General features: G+C 36.7%; 1 protein-coding gene across 6 annotated transcripts in view; it reads right to left on the minus strand.

Annotated features, from left to right (window-relative positions):
* Window positions 1-17,947, minus strand: part of NEK11 (NIMA related kinase 11) — a 98,056-nt gene that overhangs the window by 36,163 nt on the left and 43,946 nt on the right. For all 6 annotated transcript variants that reach the window (XM_054814378.1, XM_054814380.1, XM_054814381.1 and 3 more), the window contains 4 exons: window positions 17,814-17,899; window positions 13,750-13,869; window positions 11,571-11,664; window positions 10,565-10,703 (listed from right to left, as the gene is read on the minus strand). In XM_054814378.1, coding sequence (XP_054670353.1) covers window positions 10,565-10,703; window positions 11,571-11,664; window positions 13,750-13,869; window positions 17,814-17,899 — 439 coding nt within the window. The remainder of the gene's footprint in view (window positions 1-10,564; window positions 10,704-11,570; window positions 11,665-13,749; window positions 13,870-17,813; window positions 17,900-17,947) is intronic.

Below are 17,947 nucleotides of genomic sequence, written 5' to 3' on the forward strand. Positions count from 1 at the left end.
ACAAAAAGCTGCCCCTTAAGACAGTTACTTCTTTCTCACCCTGATTCAGTTCAAGAATGACATTTTCAAGACATAAATTTGGATATTTTCACAACCAGAACTTACTGAAAGAGTAAAAACCAAATGGAAATGGTTCAGATCCAAACTTGGTGTAAGCAGTGTGCGCATCACAGTCTGGATGTAGCAAAGATGTAAAATACATTTAATTTGCATATAAGCAGTAAAGTTATATGTTGGACAAGTACAAAACCAAGTAAATTATTTCAACCAAGCAAATCTAGGAAAAAAGGATTGAGACCTTAAACACCCAGAGGAAATTAACTGGTGAAAGTCAATGTATTTGCTAGATTGCAGGGGCACACTTTGCTCCACGGAGCAGATAAAACAGAAGGAGAATGTAAACCAAGCTCTTTCACTGCTGTCACCTTCTCATTGCCTCCAGCTAGTTGTCTGACAGTTACGTGCACTGAGAGCTAAACTGGTGACAACTGCAAACTAATTCAGTACTTACAGCTACTTTCTGAGCAAATTCTCCCTCACTTGGAATTGGCGCCAGTTTCTTACGTCACCATATTATTTAGTCCATCTCCCCAGAAATGCTCTTTAGTTTGATAAGCGAGCTAGAAAACTGCAAGTGAGAGGTGGACTGGGATTCCTTATTGAATGTTTTTCAACACTATTCTGTTCACAGATACTTTGTTTGCAAGTAAATGTCTGGTACGTCTTTATTTACATCGGTTTAACCTTGAGTCTAAAGTGCCGTGTAAAGTTACATTGCCCAGTAAGCAGGACAACTTGGAATAAAACCTAGCATCTTTCTAAGGAAGATTTAAAACACTGAAATTATCTGAAAGTATCTGCTATAGTATATAGTATTTTTTGTACATATACAATCTTGGTGCGTTTGCTTCTAACTGCTTCCTAAATTCACACAGTGAATTCACACAGTAAATGTTTTTTAACATAATGCTTTGGAAGGAGTGAAGGGACTTCACATGTAGGTTTTAAAATGACTTGGCCAGAATAATTTTAACTATAGTCATGGACCAAGGTGAATTTTGAGGTAGGCTCTATTTATCAATGTCAAACTATATCAGTATGAAAAATAAATCAGACAAAAGTAGGAGCTATAGAGTTACATAATTTGCTCTCTCTCCATACTTTCAAAGTGTTATTTTTTGGGGGTTTTTTTACGTAACTACTGTTTAAAGACTTCATTCCGCAAGCTTCCTTCCAGGAAGCTGTAAGAGCAAGACTTCTTGTAAGAAGTAAGCTGTCAGTTTTTGTAAAGCTATGAAAAGATTTAAGTAGCTAGGCATACCGAACAGCACATAGCTTTGGAAAAGGTTTCCTGGAGATGTTATGAGTAGACTTCAACTCCTGATGGCCCTCAACTAAGCTAAAGCATTTGAGTAAAAACTTGGAGATAATGGACAATGCATAGAAACCTCTATATAGAGGTTTCTAAATTACTGTAAACACTAGACACTGACATGTCATAAAATTCCCAAGAATATCTCTTTAATTCTATGGTTGCCCTTATGGAAGAAGGGTTTAAATGGGAAGCTATAATCAAAGCAAGAAATCAGGTATCCAAAGCCAATATTTCTAGGGAAGAATTCCTTAAATGAGAAGAATAACACTTTGGGCAATATAAAACCCAAAACAAACAAACAAAAACCCCCACATGGATTCATTTTCCTCTTTGTGGCTAAAACTTGCAAACTTTGTTAAACCTTGCTTTTGCTAGAATAGATCAGATTTACTATTCCTTTAATTGAATCTGGGATAAGGAGGGATATCAGTGTGAAACTAAGCAATGAAAAGAAGAGACAGATGAGCAGGTCAGAGGGGCAAGCTCCCAGCGTGCCTATGCCCTCAAACCCTGTGAGACTCTCGGGAGTTTTATCACCCCATGTGCCAAGGACAAGGCAAGGACTGGTAACTGCAAATGCCAGAACTAATCAGGCAAGTTTCTCTCAGCAAGCATCCCATGGTATCATTTCAGCAAGTGGCAAGTCAGGGAATATGCCTTATGATCCTGGAAGTAGGATAACCATATGAAAGAGGAGATTACTGGGTAACCCACAGAAGAAGTCACTGCTACGCTATCTTCTTAATTCAGACAAGTCTTCCTGGTCACAAAGGATACTATAACAATAATAATGCTGAAAGGTGCTTAATGCCACCTATAATGAATATTAATTCTGTTCTATTTTGACTTGCCAGACTGAAAAACAAAACAAGACATGATTTTCCTAAAAGCCTTCGAGCAGTGTGATTGCTTGCCTGTTCATACTTTGAAGTGTTACTCAGTTACACAATCAGTATGCATAAGTACCATTTTACAGGCACTACACAAAATGTGCATGTGCAGAGATGCTTAAAGATGTGCTCAGAAATATTACAGGCTTTTAACCTTGCAAGATTTTAAAAAATACCTTGAAAATCCTTCAACAAAGCTCATATAAAACACAGTAGAAAAAAATCCCAATATTTTATAATGAGTGAACATTTCCTATTTGAGAGTCAACTGAACTTTGCCCACTTGAAATTCAAAGCAATATACCTGTAACTTACAATTAGCAATGGAAATATAGAAATAATGTATGCAATTACTGTAATGTACTTAGCTATTTTGGAATTGTAATGAGATAAGGGATTTGCCAGATGTAATGTATCGCAACATATTAAGCTAAGGAATTTAACATGTTATAATCTTTGCAGTAGACAGAAATAAAAAGGAATGTAATACAGATCAGAGAGATCATATAATATGTCCCTTTAATTTATAAGCCTTTAATTTTTTACATCTTTTTTCTGTACAAAGAATTTAAATAACACAAAAATAGCTTAAGCTATCATTTAACTTGACCCCTTCCCACATGCAAATATGACTATAAAGAGCAGAGTAGTAGTTTATGCAGACTTGGGGCTCTCACAGAAATGGCCATGAACACAGGCGAAGCCCCAACTAGTAACGTACTGGCAATCCAAAAATGCAAGATACAATATTTTATTGCCGGTCCTTAAGTCTAGCGTTGTTTTGCTGCATTGTCTTTTTCATTCCACGCACCTAAGTGCTGCAATGAGCACAAGCCCTTAGAAATAAGGATGCGTTTGCAGATGTTATTTCTTGAATACTTTAAAAAATAATCTTCTCCACTCTTGTTTACCATGTCTCATCAGCTGTAAAACTGATAGGAATATAAAGTGGCACTTTTAGCCACAAATGCCAGTGCGTGGCTTTTAGTTTTCATGCCTGTTAGACTGCAGCTTGTTGAATTTAATGCTCCTTATGGCTCCTCTAAAAAGTATGGGGTTTTGGTAATGGAGCTAACTTTCAACTCAGTATCTTTCAACTGTAAAAACTGATCCAAATCAGAAGGATCAAAGATGATGGTAAGGAGATGGTAGGTTTTGTTGCATCTGTAATTGCACTGAGCTATCTGGAAGCACTTTTAAATACAGTTTGATTTCGTAGCCAATTTCAAGGCAAGTTCTACTGCAAAAATTGAATCAGAAACCTTGAACATGTAGCTATTACAGTTGTATAACGGGATTATGCCTTACTCTTCATGTTGTTTTCAACTGCAAAGTCTGAACTTCTCTACCTAGAGAACTTTCTATGTAGTAAACTAAGAACCTTAAGATATCCCACTCTAATTTCCCACACGGATAAGTACAATGCATGCTCTGATAATGATTTCTCTCGATTCATTACAAGTAAGTCCTCATAACTAGTACTTCCTGTTTATTAAATACCTCTGCAAACCTTAAGCCAGTCAATAGGAATCAAGTTGTATGCAGAGTAAAGAGGAATTACGCTGTAAAATCTGGCTTCCTTAGAAGACACTGTAACCAAAGCAAAAAGACCTGCGCTCAAATAATTAATGTGATGCAGTGACAGAGCCGCAATTTTCCATCCTACCCAGCCCAGCGTGTGGTAGCCCTGACAGAAAAGCCACAGTGGTCTAGCCATACTACAAAATCCACAGAAAAGATGACCCTCAGCATCTGAAACTTCTCTCAATATCCAGTTCTCTGGAAAAAAAGTAGACCACGAGCTCAATAAAGTTAATTAGTAGATGAAGATGAACTATATTGCCATACTAGAAAGTAATGCATTACTCACATGATGGTTCCAGTAGCTCTTTAGCAGGAGGCCCCATCAGAAGGAACACTAAACATCTCATGAACCTGCCAAGCTGCAACAGCCTTGCCCTAGCTGGCATAGGAAGGCGCTGACCATATTCATCCAAAGGCTGCCTGTAGCTCATGGATACTTTTATTTTTTAGAAAATAATTTTTGCTCATGTTTTAGAAAATAAATAATTTTATTCCAGCTGCAGTCAATATCATTCATGGAAATAAGCAGTTAAATATAGACAATTCTTTTTTACGCCTTTTTTTTTCTTCTTATAGATAAACTGACCTCTAGTTGCCAGTCCTACAATATTTGCTTCACCATTATTTTCACAAAAAAGCACTACTGAAAGCTAAGTACATGCACTGCTATCTCCAGAAAAATGTACATTGGTGTATCTATCCTAGTCCAAATGGAGATAATTTCTATAAAGAAATGGTTGAAGAGACAGGGGAAAGGGAAGTTCATCTTAACCAATTCATTGCAAGGGGGTTTTTCTTTTAGATGATAATCAGAGAGGATGAATGATTTATTTCCTAGATAAGTATCAGCAAAAATAGGAAATACAGATACAGGTTTATCCTGACATGTTTTGCATTGTCCATTCCTGCTTCGTTGCCATGATTTGCAAAATACTCAGACATAATTAGTCAATAAAATGAGCCAGAGAAATGTAGCAGAAAAGAAACAATCCAAATCAAAATACAAAGGGAATTTAGTCATTAATAATCAGCAATTTTACGCTATTCCTTAAAAATAAATGAATTGTACAGATACACTTATATATTTTTGACATGCAAATATTTGTATTTTACACTGAGAGCGGCTGAATCTCAGTATAATCTCAGCACAAAACTTACTTCAGCTCTTTCATCTCTTGCTTGTACTTGGAGAAACTGGAGATGGAAAAGACATGAAGATATCTATAGTAAAGCAAAACTCTTCCCAGTAGTACCATATATTCTTAACTGCTCTGTCCACCCTAGTTTTAAATTATTTGTTTGATGACAGTTCCATAAATTCCTGGACACATAAGATGGAGACATCAACATTTTTCAATGAATATTAAACACAACTATAAAATATAAAGCCATAAATATTTCATTATCAAAATATAATTTCTTTTAGGTTTTGTTTCCAATTAACAAATAAAAAAAAATAATGCAGTTTAATACTATTACATAAAGTATTTGCGAATGAGTAAAGCCATTTTTCATTGGTTTATATTTACAAAGTTTTACGTTTCCAAGGAATGTGTTAGTGGTCTAATTAGCTGAAACAATACAGTAAAAGTATATACCATTCTAATGATACACTCGACATACCGTTTCAGCCATTTACTTAATATGGTTAATAATAATTCTAAAAGTAATTTTTCTAGCTCACTCTTTCTTAGCAACTCTGTTGCTTGTCTTTTTACAAGTAAAGGGAACATTTTTACTCCAGATTGTATGATTAAAGATGTAAAACTGTTAGAAACTTATAGCAACTTAAGAGAAACAGAAATTTAAAGCACATTTTTAAACCTTTGCTACTGCAAGAAATGTTACCTACCTACCTGCCATCACTCTTTGAAGGTCTGCAGTGTGGAGAGAGGCTAAACCAGAAGAATCCTTTGCTTTAGCATGCATGCAAAATGCAGCTAAATCAAGGAACTGGAGAGACAAAGCCCCAGAACCTGAAGATTTACAGAGATATTCCTTAATAACCCAGGGTAAGCAGTGGCTGCCTACTTATCCTGCTGGCACTGCATGCTAAGATGATGTCCCATGCTTGTGTGGTTACGAGTTCTTCTAACCGTCACAGATGGAGTGATGCACTTCGCTCGTAAGAGAGAAGCAATAATATACTTTATTGATATAATACAGAGAGTTAACAAAGTTCAATGGTAAATGCGACAGTGGTTTAACAATATTCGCTGGCAAGGTACACTTGATTATTTACTGCATAGAGGACAGGGTCAGACAAAACTGTCAGGGAGATCCTCCCGTTGAGTCATGAGGCCCAGAAAGGACCCCCTTGCTTTCTAAACTCCTTCTCAGAGAGGAGTCTAGGTGCAGCTGGATCCAATCCTAGTCCCAGACTTGATCAACAGTTTATGTCTAAAGGATTTTATATATGTGCAATCAATCGTTTGTATCACTTAGCTAAAATGTCAAAGTTTAGCATGCTATTAGTCACTTACCAAGCATCTGTTACAGCAAGGACTCTCTCAACCTTGAGGAGTAACCTCGAGAGGTGTCCCTACTTAAGGGGAGATCCTGGCATGCAGACTGCTGCTGTGCAGGAGAGCTCAACGGTGCCTGGGCTGTCTGCTATTTATGGAGTAAGATGATGGACTCATAGTCATATTTATGTACCAGCCAGACAGCCCTTGGCTACTGTGTTGCCATCCATCTCCCCCAAAGTCCAACTTAAACTGGATGCAGCCGGCATCTGCCACTGGTAGCTCTTGCTTAGGCGGAGTGGGGGAGCACACTGCCACACTAACCATATAGGCTGATGTTTTAGGAGAGGACACTTGATTTCCCTGCAAGCTTGGCCAGCACTGCAGAGCAGCGCTTCAAACACTTCCCACTGCAGCAAGCGTGCTGACCGTGAGGAGGGTAGGAAGGGCTTTTCCAGAAGCTAAGCTGGAATGCATCACCAGTACAAAGCAGGATGAGGATAGTATAAGAGCATACACTGAGTGACCCTCAGAACTGGAGTAATGGAAAAGGAGAAAATTCAAAGAAGAGAGTCATGAGTTTAAGCATTAACACCAAAATAATCTATTGTAAAATGGGAGATAACAGTTTGGAAGCATCTTAAGGAAGGAAGGTTCGGGTATGCTGAAAGTGACCAGTGTTAAAACATATGAATAATACAGAAGTATTATATAGAGGTATTACACAGAAGGATATTATTGCTGCCTATAAAAACATGAGGAGAATAAGCAAAGGAAGGAAGACAACTACTTAAGCTGCCAGGCAATTAATCTTAAAAGTGTTGGCATGAAACAGCTAGAACTAAAAAAGTGCACAGGCACTGTAATGTTTTGGCCCAGGAACAGGTTTCTATGCAGAGAAGCAGGGGGAACTTTCCAGGGTGTATAAAACAGGTCAAAGTCTTTAGGAAAAGGGCAGTGCAAGAAGATGCCTATGGCAGCCACAGCCTGGACTTGGTGGTTAAATTGAAGCTTGTACTCTTTCCATGTAACAGAAGCAAACAGTGAGAAAGTGGTGGGATTGGGGGACAGCACCTTCTCTCTAGCAGAGCACCAACAGGAGGCAAGATAATGGCTCCGGAATACGTGTGCTTACTGCACAGCTTCCTCTCTTGGCTCATTAAAACAAAAATAGCATCACTTGCTAGTCACATAATTTTCCATTGCTGCCCACTCCCAGGTTAAAACTGGATCCCTTTCTTCTTGAGCATAACGCAAGCACAGATGATTTTCAAAGCAATTTCTGTCTGCAAAAGCTTATGTTTATTTGCTCTCTCCCCCTCCCCAAGTTCCTCATTTTCTGCTGAGACATGGAGGATGCTGCAGAACATGTGCCCAGAATCCCAGAAGTGAACAGGGAGAAAGGCAATGGCATGCTAAGGTGTACCAGCTACTGCAAGCTGGTCTGGCTTAGCAAGTGACATCTGAACAGTCAGATTTAAAAACCACGCTCTCAGGCAGTCCCACAGAACTCAGCAGTGTTCCCAGTTTCTACGAGAAAAGAATAAATCTGCATAGTATAGCTGGATGGCACAGTAAGGAACATGATGTTGAATAACTAACTGAATTTTATTGTTAGAAAATAGTATTTACATTGCCTGCAGAGTTTCTCTGTAAGAGTAAGAATCAGATTATTCCTTCAAGTTTCTGAAGAACTTGTACCAACTATCAACAATCTGGATGAACCTTTTGTGTAATAGACTGAGTTCATCTCAACATCAAAAGCACAGGGTCCGCACAGATCTCTTTCATACTCCAAAAAATAAAACCTGCTTGAAGACTAACAAATTGGTCAGCAATTTTTGATTTCAGACAAGTCTTTTAAATGTTTCTTCAGTGCACAGGGGTGCTAATTAGACTGAAAAGTGTTAAGAAGATCATTGAAGATTACATAAAACAAATATGTAGAGAAGCTTAAACTTCTCAGGGAAGTCTACAGCATTTAAATGTTTTTGACATTGCTGAAACTCGTCCACCATGAAGTCCAAAACCCCAAACTGTCGTAATAATTTTCATTTATCTAACTACACTGCCTTGTTTTTCCCAACTTTCAGTAAATGTAACTACCACTGCTAAAATTGAATCAAGATGCCATGGATTTTAAATCTACTAACTACAGCTCAACCTTGAGCTTTGTATTTGATGCCTTCCCCAATGAGATACAACTATGCTTCAGATAATTTTCAGTGAAAGCAGATTATAATGTGCCTCACTCTAACCCTTTAAAAGCCCAGTATTTCAGTCCTTCAAGCCCTACTCTTCTGTTCATGTTGCAAATTTTTTAAGGACTGCAAGACATAAGTTAAAGATAGCTTGAACTTTCCTCCCTACCTGTTAGGACTGGGGTACTATCCCTAGCTGATCCGCACCAGCTTTTCCCATTCCTGAGAGGATTTTTTAGGTCTGCCCTGAAGTAACTCTGCTGCTGAGCCTCATTGGCATTCATGAACAGACTCTATCTCCTGCCTTTCTCCCCTTCCTCAACTGTTTTTAGTTAGGGAGCTTGTTAGTCTGGTATTTGTCGTCTAACTTCTGCTAACCTAGTATGGGTTAGCAAGATTTATTAACATGTAAGACAACTTTACAAAACTATTTTATAGCCTTGCTTCTAGTTTTCTTGGTTTTTTCTGTTGTATAGCCAGCCCATTGATCAAGAACCAAATTGTATTGAAAAATCAATAGCTAGAACTGTTTCTACATTTTCAAATACAAAGGTGCCATTAATAACATAATAATTAGACATGTAGGACATGCATGGTTGCACTGAAATGTTTAAAGAAGAGTATGAATACTGAATAGAGCAACAGCTTTAACATCAGCTTCGGGAATAACAAGGTATTCACAAAGCGAAGAAGAGAAACCATGTGATTTTTCTTGCTTATCTATAATTCCTTTCTCTCATGACCCACCACTTCAATGTCAGAGACTCTGGCAAAAGTAATTAAACATGCGTTCAGTTTTATGCAATGGATTGACCCAACTTTTGCATCACGGATATAAATGCATGTAATTTCTGTCATTATAGTTTAACAACTTAATGAGCTCTAAAGACAGAAACATCAGTTTCTTTCCTTTTATGCATGTTGTTCTGCTTCTATTTAGGTATCTTTGTGTGCTTCCTCCAGTACATCTCCCACCCACATTTACTGCTTTCTCTTGGTCCTCTGTTTCCAAGCTTCCCCACCCTACCCCCAGGATGTATTTCTAGCAGCTGGGTTCTCTCCTACACAGGTCATCCCTCCTTATACTGTCACATAGCAAGCCAACCACGTAGACATAAATGAGGCTACACTGAAAGAAAAAAGCCATTTGCTATTGAAAAAAACCCTCCTCTACCACAAACAAACTGATTTTGATGGCTTTAATTTAATGGCATATACTTTCACAGACCTACATAAACCAACACTAATAGGCAGAGCTATTAGAGAAAAAGTAGTTTTCATACTTAAAAGTATATTAATGCATACTTGCCAGATCCTAATCTGATTCAAAATCTTTCACCATAATAGTGCTTACACAATGATTCTTAAATACTTAAGAGTGTGATGTTATTCCACAACATTGTAAAAACAAAACATATAAATGTGCTCTTAAAAGTATTTTCCTTATTAAGCACATTTCCACAGTCTGACTTTTCTTGAAAAGCTTGACTATTTGTTCCTCTACCTACACAAAAGTACATGTTATATAGTACTTCACATCCTCTAGACAGTAGCTAAGTATTTGAGAGCAGTATAGACAAGCACAGTTTAAAGAGTTTCCATCTGCTTCTCTCATTCTTATAAAGAAAATGGTATCGAAGTGTACCAAAGGTGCAAATGCTCTGAATTCTTGTACTCATTTTTGCACTGGAGACATAATTTAGGAAATACTTTTCTAACACCAGCCATTTCGTATGTGTAAAATTAAAGCTATTTCCTTCTAACTCAGCATGTCATTTGGAGAAGGTACATTCACCTCCGTCACCGCTCTCAGGTCACTCAATCTCTGGCAACACAGACCTCCTGCCACGTAACTTTGCTGTACATCTGCTGTACATATATCCAACTAGATTATTTTCCTTCTCTCTTTGTAATGTTTTTGACAACTTTACAAATCTGCCCACTTTTTGTTCTGTAGTTTCCCCACCATAAATTAACTACAAGAGACAAAGTCAAATCTTGCTTTCTTTATAGGAAGTTTCATTTCAACATCTAATTTTGAATTCTTACCATGGTCTGTAAGTTCTGACATGCAGAGTTGACTTGACGTCTCATTTCCAATTGGTTCATCATGTCCTACGGACACATAGTCGCATGTAATGACTGGCTCAGAATGAAATAGGGCTTGTGAAGTCTGCTCATCAGATTCCTTAGTCAAACGAAGCAGCATGGAGAAAGAGGTACAGTTAGAGCTTTCAGCTGGATCCCAATACAATGGTTGCCCTGATCTACACAACTGCTGGGACTTGTATTAGACAAACACTAAAAAAAACCAACCCTAACATTCTTGTAAATGATCAGAAGTGACTCAGCCATAAGTAGAGACAGATTTAACGTATTTTTTTTCTCCAGACACAATGGGAAGTAGAAACTAGACAGCATATGAAAGAAAAAGTAGAAGACAAAGTATTAACCGAAACCTCATTATTTCTGAGATGCTTTCACTGACTTTTTCCAAACTGACACTGTTCTCTCTATGATAAGACATAGTGCTAGAATTGAACAGGCCTATCTTCTGTTGCAGCTAGCTTAAAACCAAAGGACAGCTTACACTGGGAGTCATTCCAAGACTTCATTCTTACTAAAAAACCAGTTGAAATGTTAATATTCTTAACTAATCAAATGAAAAGAACCCACAGCCATGCCAAATTAGAGTGTTTAAAGGATTACAATTCTAAACTTATCTTGAAAAGAAATGTATTTTGAACTCTGATGTCATGCAGATTGTCAGTAAGTACATTTCAGAGAGCAGATTTAGATTTAAGTGTGACTTAATAAAAGATAATTGTGCAATGAATAGAGAATTTGTTGAAGAATATCCGAAAAACTGAATGCACTTTCACTCATCACAGTTCCACAGGTTCAGCTAAGTGGTCCAGACTTTGATGCACTTCCAATTTATTAGTCTTAGAACAGGACGGTGCCACTAGTGCTAAACAAAGCACGTGGAAAACAGAGAAGTGGTATACACTGAATGTGCATAAATGAGGCCTCCGAAACAACAGCCCATACTTACATGTAGAACATTGACATTCAGCTGCTGAAAATTACGGGATCTGAGTTCTTGCATTCTTTTGATATTTTCTTGATATTTTTCTTCTGCCAGCTGTCTGTAAATACACAATACTTGTGTTTAGGATGTGATATCAGGGACTGAAGAAAGGATTCTTCTAAAAGTAGATGTGGAAAAACAAATTCCATAACTAGAGTCCCATGATGCCAAATGTTCATGGCATCTACTGAAGGTGACGTTAGTTTTAGTGAACTCACAAATAGATTTCAGGCCTTATTTCCAAACACTATTATATTTTTCTTTCACAGCTTGTATAATATAATTGAGGAATAGTAAATTATTAGTCCCGGTCTTTTTTGTTTCTTCCAAAGATCTTAAATACTTTGGACTTTTTTCCACCATGCAGCCCAGGGACCTTTCAGCTGAAGACAGGCACGCCAACACTTGTGTGCTATAAACATTTCACCTGGGGGAGGGTTGGTAACTGCGTTTTTCTGTACGGAACTACTTAAATCAGGTGCCACATTAGGCAGCTCTTCCAGTTTCCATTACTATATTCACTTCCCATCCATCACTAGATTTGCACTGCTGGAAGCAGATCTCCAGTCTGAGAAGATACGGGTTTTGCACTACTTTAAATACTTTCAGCCAGAGTGAGCTGGCAATAACCCAGAACTGAATATAGATGCATTTTAAGGATTCATGACTGAGAAGAAGATTTGAAGATTAATATGTCTTTATATTACAAAAGAAATCTATTTAATTTTGTTGCTGGGGAAAAAACATGAAGTTCTAAATAAAAGACACTAAAGTGTAAGAAAATAAAGAAAATGAAAAGCAAACTAGAACTATCCTGCAATTAGTATTATTTCCTTATCTTCATCTATTTTAAAAAAGTGAAAGGGACAGACTTTCTATTTATAAATTTCATGTAAGTACAAAAATTGGCTTGCCATATTATTGAAAACACCATGCAGAAGAGGTGTTAAATTTATACAGTAGTTTCAATTCAAGATTTTTTAAAATGAGAATAAATTTACATACCATCTCCAGCATCAAATGCAATGGTAAGTGTCAGACAGACATGCATGCTGATAAGACATATTTTCCAAAAGGAGATGAAGGCCTTTAGTTTTTTGTTTGTAGACTTTGGATATGGGCATCACAAGTTGGCACAAGTAATGCTAGGACGTAATTTTACTGAGCATTTTCACTCAAGTGCAATTGCTATCAATTTGCAGGTATACGTAGCTGCAGAGTTTCTGAGGCCATAAATTCAGACTTCATGTCACCTTACAATATTTTTCTGTACTAGGATGTCATTGCCCTACTGAATTGCTAACTCGCTTTGGCATGACAGGGTTAAGACGCTGATTCTCATGATTAAAAATAATTATTCCTTCTATTATTCCCTATAAATGAGTAAACATTTGTTAATTTACATCACACTTTGCAAAATGGTTGTGAAGAAAACATTAAAAATTCTTTAAAAATTAATGTGGTGCTTTTCCAATTTTCATTCATAGCAAAAAAACCATTGAATATTTTAAACTGGGAAAAACACAAGTGCATCATCGAAACAGTATATTCTTCTTTTTATTTAAAAAAGGAATCCATGCATACACACATAGCTTTCCAGCTGTTTCTCATATTTCACTCAGAAACAGCACTTATTCTCCTTCAAGTTCCTCCTTTTATTATGTCTCACTCAATTAAAAAACCCCCATAAATCATAAAACCTTTATAACATGTCCATTTCCCCCATTTGATACAACTGTTCTCAGAGCTATTAACTTCTGTTGGCAAATCTCTTAGGCCAAAACAATTGACAAAAGCTGGATTGTAACTGAATGTCCAACTCCTCAAACTGTGCAATCCTTAAAATGACAACTCATTAAAAAAAAAAATCCCCTATTGTAACACATGTGAAAATCTCTCATACACTTATTTAACCAGAAACACAATGCTCAAAGTACTAGTTTTGGCCTAATGTTCTGACTTTTTTTTTCCCTACGTAAATAATTACTGTGATTTAACTCATCCAAAATCCCCACTCACTTTGAGTAGCTGAAGACCTTTTCTATTTTAATTTTTACCTTGACAGTTCTAACTCTCTCGTTAGACCACTGGATGGGGAAAACTGCATGGTTAGGGCACGATGCTAATGTTATGCTCAACTTACTTCAACTTCTTTGCTTTCTCATCTGCGGCATTTAACTTCCTCAGCCTCATTCGTTCCCGCGGCGTCATTTTCTGTACTTCAGACAGTTCCTGCAGAGTTTGTAAATGAACTTTCCTCTGCCTGAAATTGAAGGCATGCAAGCCCATCATCATATAAAAATGTAAATATCAGTATTTTGATTTGATATTGAAACATAGTGACATTTCAAATGGAATAATTAGAAAGTCACAGGTGCTATAACAGACTAAATAGACTTTAGTTTAGAAAGCAAATGCCTCCTTTAAATTGAAATATTTAAACTTAGACTTAGATTCATGAAGAACGTGAATCATTTCAGGCATTTCAGGTGAGAATGGAAAAAGGTAAACTCAGCTCTGTAAAAGAATAAATGTTGGAGCACAGTGAAATATTTACCCTGTCAGGCTTCATTATTGAGCATATTCCAAGTACAAAGGCAGTCTTTAAATGAGAACCACAGAAAAAAGCTGTATCACCCATACAGTTTACATTGATTGTTACAACCTGTCTAGAATGAAAGAGAATATTAATGTGTCTTTAATGACAGATATAATTATCAAGTTGTCCTCTTGAATTTCTGGTCCTGATCAATAACAACAATTCACTGGTAAAACGGTCTCCATAGACCATCTCTGAAAGGTGAGCATGAATTATTGACATATGTATCTCAACTGTATTTATCAACACAGGAGAGCAATATTAGTCCTACATTAGAAAAAGGATATTTATTGCAGATTTTTATCTCACATCCTACACTAATTACAAAAATTAAACCATAGTTTGCAATGCCTTGGCAGTCATATTTCACTTACATTAAATTTTTCCATTGTTTATATTTATGACATCGAGTATTCATTTCAAATTACTATTTTTGCCCTTATGAGATAAATTAGCTTCTGATCATTTAAAAGCCCAGTTTTGTAACCATACAAACTGCAACACTCCTTCTGGACTATCATTTTGAAATCAGGATTTGAATAAATAAGAAGAGAAGTTTTCATTATTCTTTTCAAATGTTGACTATAGAGGGAAATGGTGTAAAGATATCAATATTAGTGTGAAATATGAAAGACTAAGGACAAAGACAAGGAGTTCAATTATTCATAAGAATGGAACTAACTCTTCAAGTATGAATAATGTAGACATATTTCTTGTCCTCTATAAAAAAACTCTAATTTAAATTATAAGAACCTCTTGGGGAAAAAAGCGATTTTTCATCCAAGTCGAAACTGAACTTGTACAGCTTTATGCTTACTTAAATATTTAAAATTTATGACTTGCACAGGACTGGAAAAAGTAAGCCATTGGAGGCCTTTACTAGAAGAAACTAGACTCAACTATACATGGCAAAAGTAATTCCTGGTAAGGGGAAAAAAAAAGATAAATATAAAGTAGCAATGATTGGGGAGGACACCATAACAAGCAGCTCCTTGTATGCTGACTCAGACTAGAGTATTGCTACAGTACAGCAGATGTGGGAAATTCACTATGTTTAAATTATTTCTCCTTCACTTTTCTGCTGTCTGCCATTTTCAGGTATTTTTAATTCATTTTATCTACCTCTTTAGATCTGGGATTGCAGAAATTATTTGGCATTTTGCTTACTAGTAGCAATACAAACAGCTCACATTCTCATAAATACAATGAAAATCATCATATGATTATGACTTTATGCATATTCCAAACATCTAGCCAAAAAGAATCAGACTGCAGTATATGTGAAGATAATTTATAATGAAGTTTCCTCTAAGATTTTTTTTTCCTCAAATTGATGCCTTGAATGTGAAAACCTCAAGGTAAATTTCCATGCACAATCAAAAACAGTTGCTATCCATTCCTCCACAATTTTTAGGAGCTCTAAAACTCTGCATGGAAGCAGCTGACTTTATTTTCTTTTTACAAAAGTATAGGAACACTATGTTTGTAGTTAGAACTTGCTCTTTCTCTTAGAGACCTCAGACTTGCTTTTGAACAAGAATAGTTATAGACTTTGGGATATTCATTCATGTCCTCCCCATATGCTAGCTCCGTCAGTAAACGATGTCCATTTGGAAGGTGATGAGACTCAATATATTCCAACTAATGACAATGGATCAGGTATGGAATATAGTATATGTTACAAATAATAGAAAGTGGTTTTATCAGTCTAGAAGAATGATTGAAGTCTGGGTATATATTTTGCAGGTAAAACTACTGCTTCCTCAAAGCATCTACAATCTTTTGGTGCACACAGATAATTTGAAATCTTGTACTCACAAAATAAAGGCATGGATTAAAAGTTTCTTGAAGATTCTCATACTTCATGTTTCAGTAAGCATTAAATACTCAATATAATTCAGATAGAGTTGGCATAATATTTGGGCAAGATTTCAGTGCCCCAAAACTGTTTCAGGTATATGTCCAAGGAACATCTCTGCAGTTAACTATATTTAATTTGAAGAGGTTGAAATTCACTCAGAGTTAATTGAATCAACTTGAATAAAGCAGCCATAGACAAAAGATATGTCTAATATTTCCCAGCTATTGCCCATCTACCTGTCTGACTCCTGTATTTCCAGTATACTAGCAAAGGGTTATTTCTAGCAGCAGCAATCATGCAGAATCGTAAGGCCAAAAACTTGACAGCAGTCTCAGCTGGCTCCATTTGCTGTTATGTATTAGAGAGTTGTTACGAGCCAATACAGGTATCATTTATTGTTTCATTTTACATCTATGCTTGCAAAGTTCAACAGCCGATTTATATTAAAGGTATACCAAAACAGAGAATTTTGATCTCATAAAAAGACTGAGACACATCTGTCAACGAGAGAGCGAGCAAGAACAGAAGCGACAGGGTGGAAACCCAAACCACAGTTTCTAGAGATGAGAGCTTTACAGATACACTCCCAGTAGTTAAACTGGGCAAAAAAAGATTTTGCCATGTTGAATTCCACTGTCTTTGCTCCACTTTCTTCCTACCACTGATACTAAATTAGACTTTCTTTGGAAAAGCTGAAGTTGATCACCTCTCCTGAAGGTATGCTTGGAAGCAGCAGAATTGGCAGCACCTGCAAAGTGACCACAGCTGCAAAACTGTGGGTCCTCTCCAAGAGCAGGGGTCACAAAAAACAAAGGGGAAGAGCCTCCTGCCTCAAAGGCATTGCTAACTCTGGATAGGAGCATGGGCTTCTTTATTGCTGTTACCTAATAATTCAAAAGAAATTTCAGATAGCTGTTAAAGTCTTGACAGTTCTTTAGAGGAAACAAGAAACAGGGATGTCCACTGTGTTCACACAGGATCACAAACTCCTGATTTTGAGCGGGCTAGCTCCTCGCAGCAAAACCACGTACAGAAAATTCAGGGACAGGAAGCAAAAGGTAGGGCCAGCTGCCATCAAAACTGCAGAGCTAATTTACAAAGGAAAAATCAAATCGCCCATGCTGACATTTGCTTTAATCATTGCAGCATTGTAATTTAATGCAATTAATTAATTTATGTTCAGTGCCTAAAAGAGAGATCATGTGCGAAGACACTACTGATGTAAGAGCCAAGAAACATCACTAGCCTTAATTTCTTACTATAGTTACAAGACAAATATAATAGTATCCTACAGACATATTAGCTGAATATTAGTTTACGTGTATACACTTTAAGTTTGGTGTCATTTAGGAAACACAGCTTCTACATTCAATAATTAGTAGGTACACTAACAGCAGTACTATAAATGATTATAACATAATTAAAATGATGATCTAAACCTTTGAAATATAAAGACAAAGGTTGTAATTTACACACCAACTGGTACTAAATTAGCATATGCCTATACTACGCATGTATGCGCAATTTACGCAGTTATATAATAAAAATATTTGATCTGCAAATCCTTTTTTCCCCTAAATCTTAATTATGCATCTCACTAATGTGGTTGCTCTTCTGTATTTCTGGGGAATGAGTCCCTCTAAATGTAAAGCACTGTGAGATTAATGCAAGTGTTTACAACATGGTATTATTTGGCAACACTGTAATTTCATATACTGCTGCCCAGAAACCACTTTAAAATACGTACACAGCATCAAAAATGGGAGCAGCTTCTTTCTGCCAGTTAAGTGCCTTGTCTTCCACAGTCATGCTTGTGAACTTGTACTGTATATTCTGCAAGGAAATAAAACAGAAGTGGCATCAACGCTTGAGGCTAAAGTG

This window comes from Grus americana, chromosome 2, assembly GCF_028858705.1.
Source record: "Grus americana isolate bGruAme1 chromosome 2, bGruAme1.mat, whole genome shotgun sequence".
Classification (NCBI taxonomy): domain Eukaryota; kingdom Metazoa; phylum Chordata; class Aves; order Gruiformes; family Gruidae; genus Grus; species Grus americana.